At 39.3% G+C, this 14,914-nt stretch overlaps 2 protein-coding genes across 4 annotated transcripts; one reads left to right on the forward strand and one right to left on the reverse strand.

Annotated features, from left to right (window-relative positions):
- Positions 1–58: 58 nt before the first annotated feature.
- Positions 59–3,968, forward strand: nudt1 (nudix (nucleoside diphosphate linked moiety X)-type motif 1). Its single transcript, XM_085783872.1, has 4 exons — positions 59–188; positions 338–498; positions 1,529–1,674; positions 3,560–3,968. Exons 2-4 carry the CDS (start codon positions 347–349, stop codon positions 3,730–3,732), a joined length of 471 nt encoding a protein of 156 aa, XP_085639998.1. The 5' UTR covers positions 59–188; positions 338–346; the 3' UTR covers positions 3,733–3,968.
- Positions 3,969–5,202: 1,234 nt separating this feature from the next.
- Positions 5,203–14,455, reverse strand: snx8a (sorting nexin 8a). Of its 3 annotated transcripts, none has more exons than XM_085783868.1 (13): positions 14,411–14,455; positions 13,525–13,652; positions 12,596–12,725; positions 11,608–11,798; positions 11,306–11,426; positions 9,867–10,003; positions 9,639–9,719; positions 9,388–9,548; positions 9,057–9,186; positions 8,889–8,957; positions 7,748–7,897; positions 5,900–6,049; positions 5,203–5,432 (listed from the first exon to the last, which is right to left on the reverse strand). In XM_085783868.1, the coding sequence occupies exons 1-13, from the start codon at positions 14,430–14,432 to the stop codon at positions 5,358–5,360; spliced, it is 1,545 nt and encodes a 514-aa protein (XP_085639994.1). In that variant the 5' UTR covers positions 14,433–14,455; the 3' UTR covers positions 5,203–5,357. The 3 variants fall into 3 exon arrangements, with proteins under 3 accessions (XP_085639994.1, XP_085639995.1, XP_085639996.1); XM_085783869.1 differs by having other exon boundaries at positions 13,525–13,670; positions 14,411–14,447; XM_085783870.1 differs by lacking the exon at positions 13,525–13,652 and having other exon boundaries at positions 14,411–14,447.
- Positions 14,456–14,914: the final 459 nt, after the last annotated feature.

A 14,914-nucleotide genomic window follows, 5' to 3' on the forward strand; every position in this document is an offset into this window, starting at 1 on the left:
TATATTATGATAGTGACACTTTCAGTTCCGGTTTGACCGCTCCACACTCTGGCGTACACAGCGCACCACGTGACGTAGACCTGCACGCGGGAGTCTTCAGCGTGCCTTGTTTCTATACAGTTACCCATCTAGGTTGATTCAAAGTGCTTTGCCCTTTTTTAACGGTTAACAAAGCGGGTATCAGGCAGGTAGGTATAGGTGGGTGAGATAAAGATGTTAACGCAAACGCAGCGGTGACTTCAAACTGTTGAACTGTTGGCAGCTAGCGTTACTTTGAATCAGTGTTTACATTGTGTTTGTGTCACGTTGTAGCCTACTCTCTAACTTCCGCCTTCAGACAGGTGGGATGCTGAGCCCCAAGCTGCTGACCCTGGTGCTGGTGGTGCAGCCGGGCAGAGTGCTGCTGGGCATGAAGAAGAGAGGGTTTGGAGCCGGGAAGTGGAACGGGTTTGGAGGCAAAGTCCAGCCTGGAGAAACCATTGAAGATGCTGCAAGGAGGTAAACACAAAAAATATGCTGCTGCTGAATACCAAAATGTGCTATTGTTGCAATTCTTCGTCTTAAGTAAAACCTGTATTGTTCAGGCCAGGGTTTGAAGTATACACAAAAACAGCAACAAAAGCACTAGGAAATCACTCAAATTGCCCTCAAGAGATTCAATGTGCAAAAACAAATAATCCCCAGCTTGCTGCTGTGCTTTTGTAGTGTTTAAGTCAGGATCTTAGAATCTCTTGTATTACAAAAAACAAAATAACACAAGATGAGTTTTGACATTTGCAATCAAACAACATGGCTACACTTCAAATCACAGCAGAAGCAATCTAAGTTTATTCTGCAAATGTTAAGTGGAAACACAGCTTTTGTGACTTCATGTAGTTTGAAAAATAAGTGAGTGTTGACTCTGGACAATGTGCGATCAGTCAGCAGCAGGAAGTTTAGTCCAAAGCTGGAGGAAGGAAACCCTGAAGGCAATCAGGCCCATTCCTGAGCTGTTTTTTGTCGCAAATGAGAAAAAGAGACCTGCTCTGTCGGAGGGACATTGGAAGGCTAAATACATGAATAATATCAAAATTATTCATGTTCATGTTGGAAACAAAAACACTCAGGAGGAGTCGGTGTTAGTTTGATTGTAACAACTGCAGGAAAGAGTGGGACTCTCTCTACACTTTTAGAAAAGCCTGTCCTGATGATCAATTAGCATTTAGACTTGGCAAAAGATATTTGTTCTTGAATGCACCATGCTGGCATATTTAAAATAAAGTCATTGTGCAGTTTTATTGTGACATTGACTTTTGTAAGGGTGAGAAAAATAATAATCTGTGACATCAGAGAGCCGCTCCACTTGATTTTTTTTGCAGCTGCCTGCCAAACGCATCTCACTGTCTTCATAAGTGAATATAGCTGACTCAGAGGGAGAGTGATTTTCCGTCTCTTTGGGTGGTCGACACAAATAGATAGTGTGCTGTGAGCCTGTTTTTTTGAAATACTCATGATCAAAAACCGCATTTGATGTTTTCATTTCAAACAGAGAACTGCAGGAAGAAAGCGGGCTCACGGTGGATGCTCTCGAGAAGGTCGGAAACATCAAATTTGAGTTTGTCGGAGAGACGCAGCTGCTCGACGTGCACATCTTCAGAGCTGACACTTATAACGGAGATCCAACAGAGTCAGATGGTAGGATTTTGCACATTCACACTGAACTGTGGGGTAGTGGTAAAGGATCAGTCCTGTGTTCTGTGTGCTCATAAAACTGATAACCATAGTGGAATAATCAGAGGATGTCCGGGAGGTGAGACGGAGCAGGAAGAGGGGGAGGGGTCTTACTCTCCAAAATAAAACTGAATTGAAACAGTTATAGCCTACAGAATGAATAGAGGGTAAAGATAGAGCCACAAATACTCATGTACCTTGGAGGTGAAGAGAAAATAAGCGACTGATTCTTTTTTTATTTTACTCCCGTTTCCTCTTAGGGGTCAGAGGTCAAATGCATGTAGTAAAGTAGAAGTATAAAAGCACTGTAGCAGGAAAATGAAAGTAATATAAGTATAAAATATATAGGGCTTCAGTAAATGCACTTTACCTAGTTACTTATCACCACTGGCTCCAGGTTTATTGACTGAGACACAGACGTACCCGAGGAAGAGAGATTACATATGAAAGGCGAGAATCTTAAAAGTGTTCTCTCAGGGGTAAAGTAAAAGAAAACACTGTAAATAGAGAGGGAGAAGGGGCCGTCAGCGGAGGGGGAATGCTGCACCGATCTGTGTTTCCTGAGAATATAGTCAAGGTCAACTGGGTGAAGTTTACAGATGGCAAATAGAAAACCGCAGCTCGTGGAGGAGTGAGGAATCAGCTGTGAACCACAGAGTCTGGAAGGAAAGAAAACGAGTCAAACAAACTGTGAGATAAGAAGAGTGTAGGAGTTCAATGAAGCATAAGCTTTAATTTAGAAGCAGTGTGAGAAATAAGAAATCACAATTTTTTTTATTTATTCATAAATTACATGTGCAAGAACAGCCCTATAAAACAGGAAAAGTAAAAAAAAAAAAAAAAAAAAGTTTAATTTCCGTATTAAAAAAGTTTTAGTATAGAAATTAATCCAAAGTTGAAAGAATATAGCATATTTTATCCGTGGGGAAAAACCGAATTTCAGTGAAATATTGGTTCATATGCACCTAAAAAGGCAGGCTCACATTTTTTCAAGACTTTTAAGACTGTTCTGTGTATTGAGAATATAATTGGTTACTGTTTTGATTTGTCCTCATCATACTGGCTGAGAATTAATTCCCTCTGAGCACATACATAAGACTTAATACATAAGAGATGAGGGGACACATCCTCATTCTTTGCAACACTTCGTTTTAAATGTAAGTTATAATGAGCCTTTATATGCCAGAGTTGGACAAATCAAGGGGAAAAGTTTTGTCTCTCCTTGTGATTCTCTCCACTGCAGCTCATCAGGGGAATGCAAAGATGAATGTTTTTGCTAAAATGACTGTGGCTTTATAAGAAAAAAGATTTGTTTAACCCAGACTCACATTAGCTTCAGATGAGCTTTGCATTTTTTCCCCCTGAATAATAATGACACCCCTCCCCTATCTTTTGCTTTGGTATGTATTTTTACTCAGCATTTCTTCAGTGTGCTTGTGAACATAGGGGTATAGAAAGACTTCAGAAAACACCAAACTTAACTTCAACTGATATGAAAGTTTTTTTTTCTTCCCCTTTTTCAATTTAAAGGCACACTGACACAGAGAACAGATAAGATAACGCAGGAAAGGAGCCTGGAAGTGCTGATATCAGCCCGGCAATAATAATAAAGACTGTCAGCTACTTATCACTAACTAATTTCTAAATTCTAATGCAACTTCATTGGATTCATTAATAATTTCCACTATGTGTTGGACAGTGATTCCAATGGTTCAGAAGTAACTCAGATAAGTGACAAACTCAACAAATCTCCCACCTGTTAACGTCACAATGCAGATGATTAAAATTTGTTCCATTCTTCTGAGGTCGACTAATCTATTCTCTCTCTCTCTCTGTCTTGCTTTTCTAGAAATGAGGCCTCAGTGGTTCAAATGTGACCAAATCCCTTTCAGTCAAATGTGGGCTGATGATATTCTGTGGTTCCCTCTGATGCTCCAGAAGAAGAAGTTTGTTGGATACTTTAAGTTTCAGGGTCACGACGTGATCCTCAGCCACAAACTGGAGGAGGTGCAGGAGCTCTGAGGTCACCTGGCTGTTGCTGATGTTGGGCAAAAAAACCCATCGGCCTGATACTTTTTTACATTGACTTCCATTATTGTCACACTGTTCAATGTTTCTCATCCGGTTTTATTCGTGGGAGCTGAGATGATCCTGTGGACTTTGAAGAACCTTGTTAACTGTACATGTAGAGTCTTTACATGTAATTAAACATCAGGATAAAACATGACATAATGAAAAAAAAAAAATCAAAGCAGCTGTCTACTGACCAAATATGTTTATTTCTCGGGATAACTGATTCAACACCATTCAGCAAGGCTTTTTTTTTTCTTTATCTAAATATTTACAGTATCTACAGTAATAATTCTATTGGGTTGAATTTTCTGTGCTGATTCCCAATACATTTGTGTTGCCAAAACAAAGGTGTTTCATACAGCATTGTAGTTTCGTAATAAAATATCCATCATAAAATACTCTTGATTTGCTTACAGGAATCATTTACTTCCACGCAGTCAGTTCAGGATGGGATGAGATGAAATCAGATGATTGACAATTTGTGAGGTAAAATGTAAGCCTGAATGTTGGTCAACTTATTCCTTTCATTCCTTCATATGATATATAATCTACATAAAGACACACATTAAGTATCATTGTTTCATGCCAAATATCTGAAAAAGTAGAAAGTCTGATCATACATGGAAAAGGAGTTTAACAACATCCACATTGTGTTTGTCCTCATACACACAATTACACAAATTCAAATTCCTCAAGTATGGAGTGATGTGGTGTAAAATTAGATATAAAGTGTTAATTGTGGATGTTCTGTCACCATAGGTGTGTATTTGAGTAAATTTATAATATTTATCTTTGGTAGTAAATCAGTAGCTTATAGTGTTATTACTGACGTATCATGCCACTAGTGCTGGAGGTCTTAATTAAGGATTTATCAATACATCTCAAATCTCTGCCCTTAATAGTATCTTACAATCAGAGCTCAGGCTTTTCAAGATCATAGCTTATAAAATAAAAGTAAGTCTTGCAAACAGATAAAGGAAAAAGTAAAAGTAAACCATGAGAAATAGCATACGTCTATAAAAAATATAATGTATGCTGCTACACATCCTTATGAACTAAACATCTGTATCAAAAATACATTGGTCTAAAGTTATTAAAGTAAATATTAAAGTAAAACCATAATGTTGACGACTAGTGGATTTAAAATAATCCTATTTTTTATAAGTCAAATATTCTGTCCCTCAGTTTTATTTTAGTGTATAAAACTTTTTTTTTAAGTTTTAAAAAAGTTTTATGTATAGAAATAGTCAACCTTCTTCTGTCCCTTGTAAAAAAAACACCTCAGAAGATTTTGCTTCCTTGTTCGCAGCTGTAAAAGTTGATTCAGAAATGATAAAAAGCAGAACATAAAATGCAACATTGTTCAGTCAAAGGTCGTATGCATGACAATAAAAACCTCAAAAATGAAAATCCTCTCACTGAATGGAATGTGTATTGTGTTACAGAAGATGTAGTACAAAGAAAAATAGTTGTGCATTATATTTTTCTTGTTTTTTGTTGTTGTAGCTCACAGAGCAAGTTATTTTCCAGTTTGTAATCCTCATCAGCGTCAGTGTTTCTCCTTTGCAGCTCCCTTAGGTCTTCAAACCATTATTACCACCAAAGAGACATCCGAGCTTTGGCTGGAGTTCATTCCACACCTCTCCCATCTGGAAATAAAAGCACAACAGTCAAATACTGGAATAACTCTCTTATATACTGTGCATATATGTAAAATACACTACATCTAAATGTTGCTTAGTGGTCTTCATGTTTAGGAAAAACAAACAGCGTAGTGAAATAATCTTCAGGAGGTCTGGGTTGAACAGAAATCTTCCAAAAAATGTCAACTATTCAGATCTAGGTATCTAACTAAAGAATTATAAGCTGGGCACTTTATTTGATTTTCTAACAGGCAATGGTAAGTAAGAGATTCACTTGTTCATGTGAAATGGAAGCCAACTCAAATCCTAGATGAGAAGATTATCCATTCAGTGATACCATCCATCATTATTAGTTCTTTTGTTGGACTTTAAAAGCCAATTTAAAGCTGATTCTACCCTCCTCGAAGCGAGCTGTGCTGTGTCGATACAGAGGAGGGTCTGAAGAAAAATTATTTCCAGACATGCTGTCTCACCTCTCTGTGTCCTTGGACCTGGGAGTTAACAAAAGCCCCGAGAATGTGGGATGTGATTGGAAGGTAGGTGAAGATAAGCTGTGTCTCTTGATGAAGGCAGAACAGGGAGAAGTAGTTACGCAGCTCCATGGTCTGAATGGCGTTTTCTTGCTAAAAGAGAAAAATACAATGTGACATTGTTACCACTTAAAGAGAGATGATAATAATCAGGGGGGAAAAAACTTTTCCTATGGGTAATAAAGATTTTAAGGACTTACAAATCAGGGTGCATGGATCTCATCATTATACTAGGCCTATACTATTACCACAATGAGTTACCATGCTAGTTTGGGTCCAGATCGATATGTCGGCAACTGCTGGGAGGAGTTACGGTCTACAGATGATGAATCCCACCAATTATGATGATGCTTTGACTTTGTGTACATCTGTTTGCACATTTGTTCAAATCAAATAAACTTTATTTGTCCCACAAGGGGAAATTTGTCTTGGGCAAGGGAGTTGCAATAGCTGCCATGTACATGTAAAACATCCATACACAGTAGGCTACATAATATACATTAAAACAGTAACAAAGGCAAACATACTGTATCCAAGAGAAGAGAAAGAAAGAAAGTGCGGGGTGCAATAAATAGAATAAAATACTTATAATACAAGTTCAAATAAAAACATACTAGTTGAGATGGATTGAAATAAAATTTTGTACTGTTACCTAAAAAAAACAGTGACATTTGGATGGATAGATAGATAGATAGATAGATAGATAGATAGATAGATAGATAGATAGATAGATAGATAGATAGATAGATAGATAGATAGATAGATGATTTTCTTTAAACAGGAGATGCTCCTTATTCCTGACAGCATATCAGCGATAAAGGCAAGAAGACTGTCTGTGGATGTAATGATCTCATTTAAAGGCAACTCAAAGCTTTAAACTGAATTGATTGAAAATGTGGCCACAAATGTGAATCAACTCGCAGAACTCCCAATATATTACTATGTAATTATATTAGATTGGTTATGAAAATACAGCAGCACTGTGTAATGTGCTGGGACACAGTCTTGTAATGTATAAAACCATAAAGGCTAAGAGAAAGTTCAGTCACAGGATGAAAACCAACAGTGATATGATTGTTGAGATGACAGATTCTGTGAACTGTCAGAAAACTGACTGTGACTGGGCTTTGTTCCTGTGTTTGCAATGGTGATTTGGTTCATTCAAAGTGAAGCTCTTAATCACTGTTATTTTATTCTAGACGCCCACCTCCTGCAGTTCGTATTTCAATACAATCAGATTGCTTGCTTGGGAAAAAATTAGAGGTTTAATCCTGTCAGATATTGATGGCAGGAAACATTGCAAAAGGAAATATACTGCGCTGACACACTGGCAGCTTATTTATGTGAAATGGCTTGATTGACTTTAAAAGAGAAAAAATCTTGTTGATTTCACACCTCAGAGCTGGAAAAAAAAAAAAGAGGCGCTGGTGTGAGAATTTCTAACCTCTCCAGATACAGCGTGATGTTTATTTATTAATTTTATTTATTTTTACCCAACAAGAAAAACATTTCACCATGTGTCATTTTTATGTGGAAAGCTGGATTTGTCTAATGGGAGGGTTTGTGAGTTGCTGTGACAGGGTTGCTATGGCATCATGCACAAAAGATATAGCCAGACTGGGTGTTTCATGGGGAGTGGATTAGTAATCAATACACTCCAGTCAATGTAGCATTTTATCTATCTAAGCAGTAAATGAGTGGAAACAGAATGCAATCAGTGAGGAAGAAACCCGAGAGGCTAAAAATGTGGATGGGGGGAGGAAAAAGAGGAGACTGAAAGAGACTGATCACCTGAACAATTCGTGATTCAAGCTGCTCCACAGATGCCTGCTCTTTTGGCTGAACGGTGGCGCTCATCATCTGCCTCTTCATCACACTGTACTTGTGCAGAGCTCTCTGGTGCTCGTGCAGCACGCCCTTCTCATGGCGCTCACACAGATCCTAGAGAAAAACATGGTCACAGACAGTCACATATCAAAATAGCAATATATACTAATACATAAGAGCCAAAGATGACAGGAGAGGTATTTGTATAAATCATGATGGTAATGGTAACACATACATTACTCTTAATAGATTTCATTGAGCTATGAAAACTTGAAATAAATCATTGCACTTGCAACCAGTGTATGCCAAGGTGCCAGAAAACCACAAAAAGTGTAATAAAAAAGGGATATCATCTGCACACATGGATAATGCAAGTTTCAGTATTTAATAGACAAGCTTTCGGTCAGCACATTATGGGTTGAGTGGAGTCAGAGACTAGGGTGCTAGAGCCAGATCTGTCTCATTTCTGGAGATAATGTCCCTTCTTACCGTGCGACCTGTCTTTATGCTGTATGGATAAGGTGTACAGTTATATAAATATCTATTTTTCTTTTATAAAGAAGCTTTTTATGGAGCTAATTTATTCCCTCATTCTGGGAAAGATGTACCGGTGTGGGCGGAGTTGTGTTTTGTGGGTTCAGAGGAGTCAGAGACTCTGATGATTGTTAACACTGATGAAGGTCCCCTGACCGAAAGCTTGTTTATTAAAATACTGAAACTTGCATTATCCAAGTCTGCAGATACTTTCCCCTTTTTTTTTTTTTTACACATTGAGCTGTGAAAAAGAAATGCCACTGAATCTGCCCACCAGTTGTCTTGACAAATCTGAACAATCCTCCCACTACTGAAAACTACACTTCCAAGTGGGATAGACTTGTTGGGTAAAAACTCACAACCTGAATTTAGCTTCTAACTGAACCTGCATCTTTCAATTTTCAGTTGATCTTATTATCTTATCTTCCTATCAGAAATCAAGGTGATTGCTTTTATTGCCTTGATGTCAAAGATGTTAAAAAATGAAATCAGCAGTTATGAAAGGAGATGAATTCAGGTTAAGTGAGCACGGCAAGAACACAACAACAAAACAAAAGTGAAACTGACTCACTCTGTACGACTGCAACAAATCCAGGAAAAGATTCAGTTTTTCCACAACATCATCCTCTTCCCGTCTGCCCTGAAGACATAAGCAAAACAACATTCATTACCCACTGCTACTTTTGGACGAGCGCGGCAGAGCAGGTGGTGGGGGGACGAAGGACCGAGGGCCCGTTACCTGCTGAGTAGCTTTGTCAGAAAGCACGGCGAACTCCACAGAGAGACTCTTCAGTGACTGACGCAGTGTCCCCCAGGTGCTTTGTGAGGAGGCCAAGGCGGGAAGAGATGAAGCATCTGAGCCCAGCGCGCTGCAGAGAACAGCAATATTAACAGGGACAGAATGTAATATGGTGGTGCCTTCGCTGCCAAATGCATTTCAAGCTCACTACCATGAAGAGACACAACAACGCAGAGGATTCTGAATCATATTAACATTTGTTTACTCAGTCCAAAACCTCTGGATCCGAGAGAAAGACTTTAACCTCATATCCATAATAATAATAAAATACCTGAGCTCTCTGCCAAACATGAGGAGATCAGTGGCGTTCTCCTTTGAGCGCTCGGCCATTTTCTCAGCCCTGTCCCGCAGCTTTTGGAAGCTGTTGTGGATGTTTCTAATCAGCTCTCTGCTTGTTGAGAACTGAGACTGAATGTCAGCAGGGAGGTACTCCTACAGGACAGGTTGAACACAAATTGGAAATGCAGGTTGACTGTGCAAAGGTTTTTTCAATCATACGTATATACAGTGTGTGTGACGAACCTTTGCCAGGGTTGCAATTCTGTTGGTCATGAACTCATCACCAGTTTTCTTGTAAGCATCACGCAGCTTCGTCTGAACATCCTGTTTGGGAAGAGGGGTGAGGAGCGGGTGAGAGGAAAAAAAAATAGGAAGACTGAGTAACAGGAGGAACAGGATGCATCTCGGTGTCAGTCATCGTGTGACTATAGTGCTGTGTATCGTATTGTGCAAGAGATAGAAACTACGTACGGAGCCGCTGAAGGTGAGGAAGGTCTTAACCAGCTCGTCCTCTGAGAAGACGGGATGCCGTGCCACCAAGTTAATGAACCTGCCGAGAGCGCGTCTCCTCCCCTCAATAAACTCCCGCTCAGAGACAGAGGTCAGCACTGCAGACAGAGAAAACAATAAGTGTTGGAATAAGTGCAACATATGCCACACTCAGTATTATGACATGGATTATATTATGATATGTGCTTATTAGCTTGCGGCAAGGTATGTCACTCAGGTTCCTCTGTTGTATACAAGTTCATCATCGGCATATACCAACTCAGTATCTGATTATTATTCTATCATGGTTATATTATTATTATATAATGTTATGATAACATATTGTTATTGCAGGGTACAGATGAGCGCCAATCAGCCACAACAATAGAACCAGTCACCTGTGTCAGTGTTGTTGTTGCTGTTTATGTGCCTGTGCCTCAGTGACATACAGTATGTCAGGCCTTAGTGGGGTATGCCACTCTGACTGCTGTTGCAAGCTGTTGCTTGTGCTGATGCAAGTGGCTTATGGCACAAGAAACCTATTTATATACAGACACAACACTAGTCCCTAGTGGTTTACACTGACTCTTTATTGGCATATGCTCCTACTACTATATTGTCATTGTTTTCACATTTTTGTAGTGTAATTGTCAATGTAAAAATACGTATTAAAACTGCCTACAATGCATCATCCCCAAGAGAAGAAAATTCACATTAGTTTCTGTTTCTGTACCGGTCCTGACTCAAATGAGAATCTCTGACCAAACTCTTGATGGTTGAGTTGCATTGTGAGTAATGTAGGCACAATGATGAAAAATGCAAGAGACAAGAAATGATATGTGTTTTTTTCCTTTAACATCTCTCACTGCTTTTTTTCCCCCTATCTGCCCGTCAGGAGTTCGACAGTGTAATAGGAGCTCATGGCTGAAATCAGTGGAGCACTCTTTCAATTTCCAGCAAGAAAATTCAATGTTGTCAAAATCTTACTGATATCCCAAAAGGCTGAAAAATCCTCTGCACTTATTACTGAAAAATGTGTGCACAGCCATGTGCAGCACTGAAGTGGATCTGGAAGCTCCACAGATATGAGAAAAAGAGCACAACTGGTCCAACGGTACATTTGCATGTGTGAAGTGAAACGTACTAATTTTATGCACCACTGATTTCCTTGTATCTTCAAGGCAATTATCTTGATGAACAGCTGTCTGCGTGAGACAATAGCAGCTACAATAATAGCAGTCTGCTTTAAAACTGACAGTGAAACAAATTTAATCCTCACCATTAAGAAAAATGTTCAGCAACCAGAACATCATAGATATTTATAGGTTTGCAACTGACCTCTGAGTAAAAACATAAAACCCAAATCATTAAATAAAATCATCTGTAAATAATTCATAGGTTTATAGGTTTCGGTAACATACCTCCCTTTAACATCCTCTTAGGCGGCAGTGCCGGCACCACTCTGTAGGCAAATCTCTGTAGCAAAACCTCATGGAAGACGTCGAAATCGCTATAGCGCCGGTAAACTGATATTTTATAACGCTAAGAGACAGCAAAGAAAGAAAGAAAGGAAGTTAGCAGAAATAAGACAGTGCAATAGCTTTCAAAAAATATATATATAATCATCAGAGTCATCAAATAACAACACTTTCTCACTTTAGATTATATTCTCATACAGGCATGTACTGTATGTGTGGTGGTAGATCTTAAAGGCTGCCCTTACCTGGCTGGTGACCTGGTACTCCACATGTTTGAGGAACAGCCCTTTCTTCTCAGGTATCAGCTCCACCTGGATTGTGTCTATGACCAGCAGCTTGTCCAGCGTGTGGGACATCATCAGGGCGTCCTCCTGAGCTGGCTGCATCCTCAGTGCGCTCAGGTCCTTGGCCTCCCCGAGCTGAGGTTTCGGTAACTCTGTAAAGCAAGCGCACAACCAGAACCAGCTTTTAAAATTTGTTTTTCATGATTAAATCAATATAGGAGTAAATGAATTTCCCAACTGGGAGGAATGCCGGTGTTAAAACCGCTTTTCTACGTTTCGACAGATTACTACGTAGGCTATCTGACTCTTATTTGTTTTAAGTTAGTAAAGCATTGTGCATGTGCTCTGTGATTTATCTCTTCCTGTGCATTCCAATAGGGTCACAAAATGAATAGTGTAATGTACTGCGACAAATGCACAAAACTTGTTCTTGCACAGCTGAGGAAGTGGCATGCGGCAAGCTGCTGTACTGGCCACACCTGAAATAACAGAGAGGGCCTTTAAAAAAAAAAAGAAAAATCACAGAAGGTTGTGAATGGATCTAAGTCAAGTCAAGTCAGCGTAATGGCTACCTCTATGAAAACCATAACCCCCCCCTATCATCTTCCCACTCTGGGATGGTGAAAGAATGCAACACTTAAACATAGCGTAGGCCTCTCTACCAAAATAATATCAAACAATTGAAGCTGAACTATAACAAAATGCACGTTTTTCCTTTTTCTGTTTCATTATTGTACTGCCAAACAGGGCCTCTGTTGAGTTATGACTATATATAACTGAGAACAGTAGGTGGGTGTATTCCTGTGGCATATTGTCACAAAAGGCCAATAAAAGAGAAAATCTTAACCACAGAGGGTTAGCTGAAGCATCTCCGAGCTACTCATTAAACAAAACCTTTACTGCACTGCTGTCACTGTAACACTGTTAACACTATAACACCGTCACCTACCTTGTATGCAATTCTCCAAGAGTTTGGGGCTTGGCTGCTTTCCTTGCTGAGCGAGAGCAATCAAAGCAAGAGCTTTATAGAGGGACAACTTGCTCAGGAATCCATCAGCGGAGTCAACATGCTCAGCAATCTGAGAAGGACAAAGACAATATGACCTAAAGGTCACCGTTTCTCAGACTGAAATCTAAATTCAACTGTGGTTTGCATTCCTCTATGCAAAAGAAGAAAAAAAAGAAAAAGAAGAAAAAATGCTCACTAGACACAAAGGCGATGATGATACGCTAGAAGGTCAGAGAAAGGGAAATTCAACTGAACAAGAAATTTCGACTGAAATACGCTCTGAGCAATTTCATAACACTGTGCTGTGTGATGTGAACTTATATCTGAGTATTGATGAAAGAAATAAGACTGATGCCAATTATTTAAACCCTCTGTACGTTCTTAAACAACTTAGTTTACACAAAGCCTTAGCCAGCTTCCTTCTGATAAGACATTACACCTGTATCTACTCTATCTATATATTGCCCAATAGTTATTCACGAAACACATCTTATCAGGACCAAACTAATATTTGAGCAGGGATACCATATGCTTGAGTGTTTCATTTATCCATTCTCATTTCAGCAGCATAATCTTCTACCTTTTTTTTTTTAATTAACCAATCAGTAATTATTATTTCATATTAATTCATGGATGTAAATGAAACTTTTAGCTCCAAACCCCTGCGGCCCCACACATGAGTAAGTGAATCTATGAGAGGATGGTGGGTGGATGTATTAGATCCACCTCTATTATGTGCATAAAAGACAAGGAGTTCAATAATTAATTGACAATATGCTGTGCTTATATACGTGGTGCAGCCTGTATCTGTATCACAAACTGTTGCCGGCTGCAGCGTCTTGACAGTTCAAGTAGTGTGAACCCCTCACCTGGCCTAAAACAGCCTTGGGGAGATCGGTCCTTTGGAGCAACCGCTGAAAAACTTCCACCTGCACCCTCTCATCTGTCCTACAGCAGACGGCCTCATACACTTCCCTGTAATAGGCAGGAACTGAGCCTAAAAGAGGAACAACACCTATAGTATCACCATCCAAAAATACAACAAATATCACTGTAATATAACGCCACAGTTTGCATCTGTGGTGCACTGAGCTGACTTTATTATGATCATAGCCTATCAACTTTTATAGACCCACTGGTTTTACTTTCTATCACATGACTTCATATCATCCCATCACAGATTATGCAGTTTTGCTCTGATGCATTAAAAATTGAATATTTTCAAAGATAAGAAAAAAAAAAAGACTTACAGATTCACCCCTATTATCAGCTGTTCAGTAGTGTGTAGCAGATAAGAAGTAGATAATACATCTTATTATTTCAGTATGGGCCTGATAATGTAGTGCTGAGTGAGTCCACTACTGAAAAGACCAGCTGACAGTTTTCACGTGGCAGGAAAAAAAAAAACATCAAAACTTTCATAAACCGTCTACCGCACTGACATCGACTTTAAAAAGTAAAAAACACAACTAACGTCCATTAAGATAACATTAGAGGGCGGATTAAATTAGGATTGCTCACTCATCGGTGCTTTTAAGATGGGGCAACTTCATTCAGATCTCGGTGTACCCAAAAGTTCTGATTGGTCAGTTCACAGCGCGACTACAGCGAGCAGGATTATCCCCATTTTTAACGCGTATAAGAAAATATTATTGACTCCCCTGACACTGCGACAACAACAACAGACAGCTAAGAAAATAACCAAGAAGCGATTAGGTAGGCTAAAGAAGACTGTGAGAAGTGTTCGCACTGTACCTTCATTGATCTCTCCTGCCATGGTTCAGAGTGTCATGTGAGCACAAGAGCACCTCCATGTGATTTCCTGAAGAAAAGAAAAAACAAGTAACTTATTTCTTAAAGTTGTAGCGGGCGCTGGGTAAAGTCCAAGTCCGGAGAAGACGAAGCGAGTCTATGCAGATATTCACGTGTTCCCGGTGAATACCGAGTGTGTCCAAAATGCAGTAGGCTAGGGTAATTTAGGGCTTAATATAGTTTGAAGGTGCTTTTAGTCTCCAACGTGACATCAACAGCTCTAACAATGAAGTCTGCGGTTTTCTGAATACAGGGGAATATTGTCTTGTCTTGTATAGACCTGTTTGTTTCCTGGTTTCACATGTGCAAGTTTATTCGGTTTAATATCTCTGTTCCTCATTCTTCAAATCCAACCAGGGGTATAAATAATGGTGCCTTCAATGACTCCTCGTAATTTTTAGTTTTTCAGTCAATGACGTCAGAATCGATGAGGCACAACATGTTTTT

The sequence above is a fragment of the Trachurus japonicus genome, chromosome 8 (assembly GCF_045865225.1).
Source record: "Trachurus japonicus isolate A0001 chromosome 8, Traja_1.0".
Classification (NCBI taxonomy): Eukaryota; Metazoa; Chordata; class Actinopteri; order Carangiformes; family Carangidae; genus Trachurus; species Trachurus japonicus.

What these genes read in the sequence shown, in the direction of transcription:
- nudt1 (XM_085783872.1), top strand. Translation starts at nt 347, where the DNA reads ATGCTGAGCCCCAAGCTGCTGACCCTGGTGCTGGTGGTGCAGCCGGGC. An exon ending in ATTGAAGATGCTGCAAGGAG is followed by an intron (nt 499 to 1,528) that starts GTAAACACAAAA and finishes CATTTCAAACAG; the next exon opens with AGAACTGCAGGAAGAAAGCG. An exon ending in AGATCCAACAGAGTCAGATG is followed by an intron (nt 1,675 to 3,559) that starts GTAGGATTTTGC and finishes TTGCTTTTCTAG; the next exon opens with AAATGAGGCCTCAGTGGTTC.
- snx8a (XM_085783869.1), bottom strand. Translation starts at nt 14,432, where the DNA reads ATGGCAGGAGAGATCAATGAAG. An exon ending in ATTTGTTGCAGTCGTACAGA is followed by an intron (nt 7,898 to 8,888) that starts GTGAGTCAGTTT and finishes GTTTTTCTCTAG; the next exon opens with GATCTGTGTGAGCGCCATGA. An exon ending in AGGTCCAAGGACACAGAGAG is followed by an intron (nt 5,433 to 5,899) that starts GTGAGACAGCAT and finishes TTTTATTTCCAG; the next exon opens with ATGGGAGAGGTGTGGAATGA.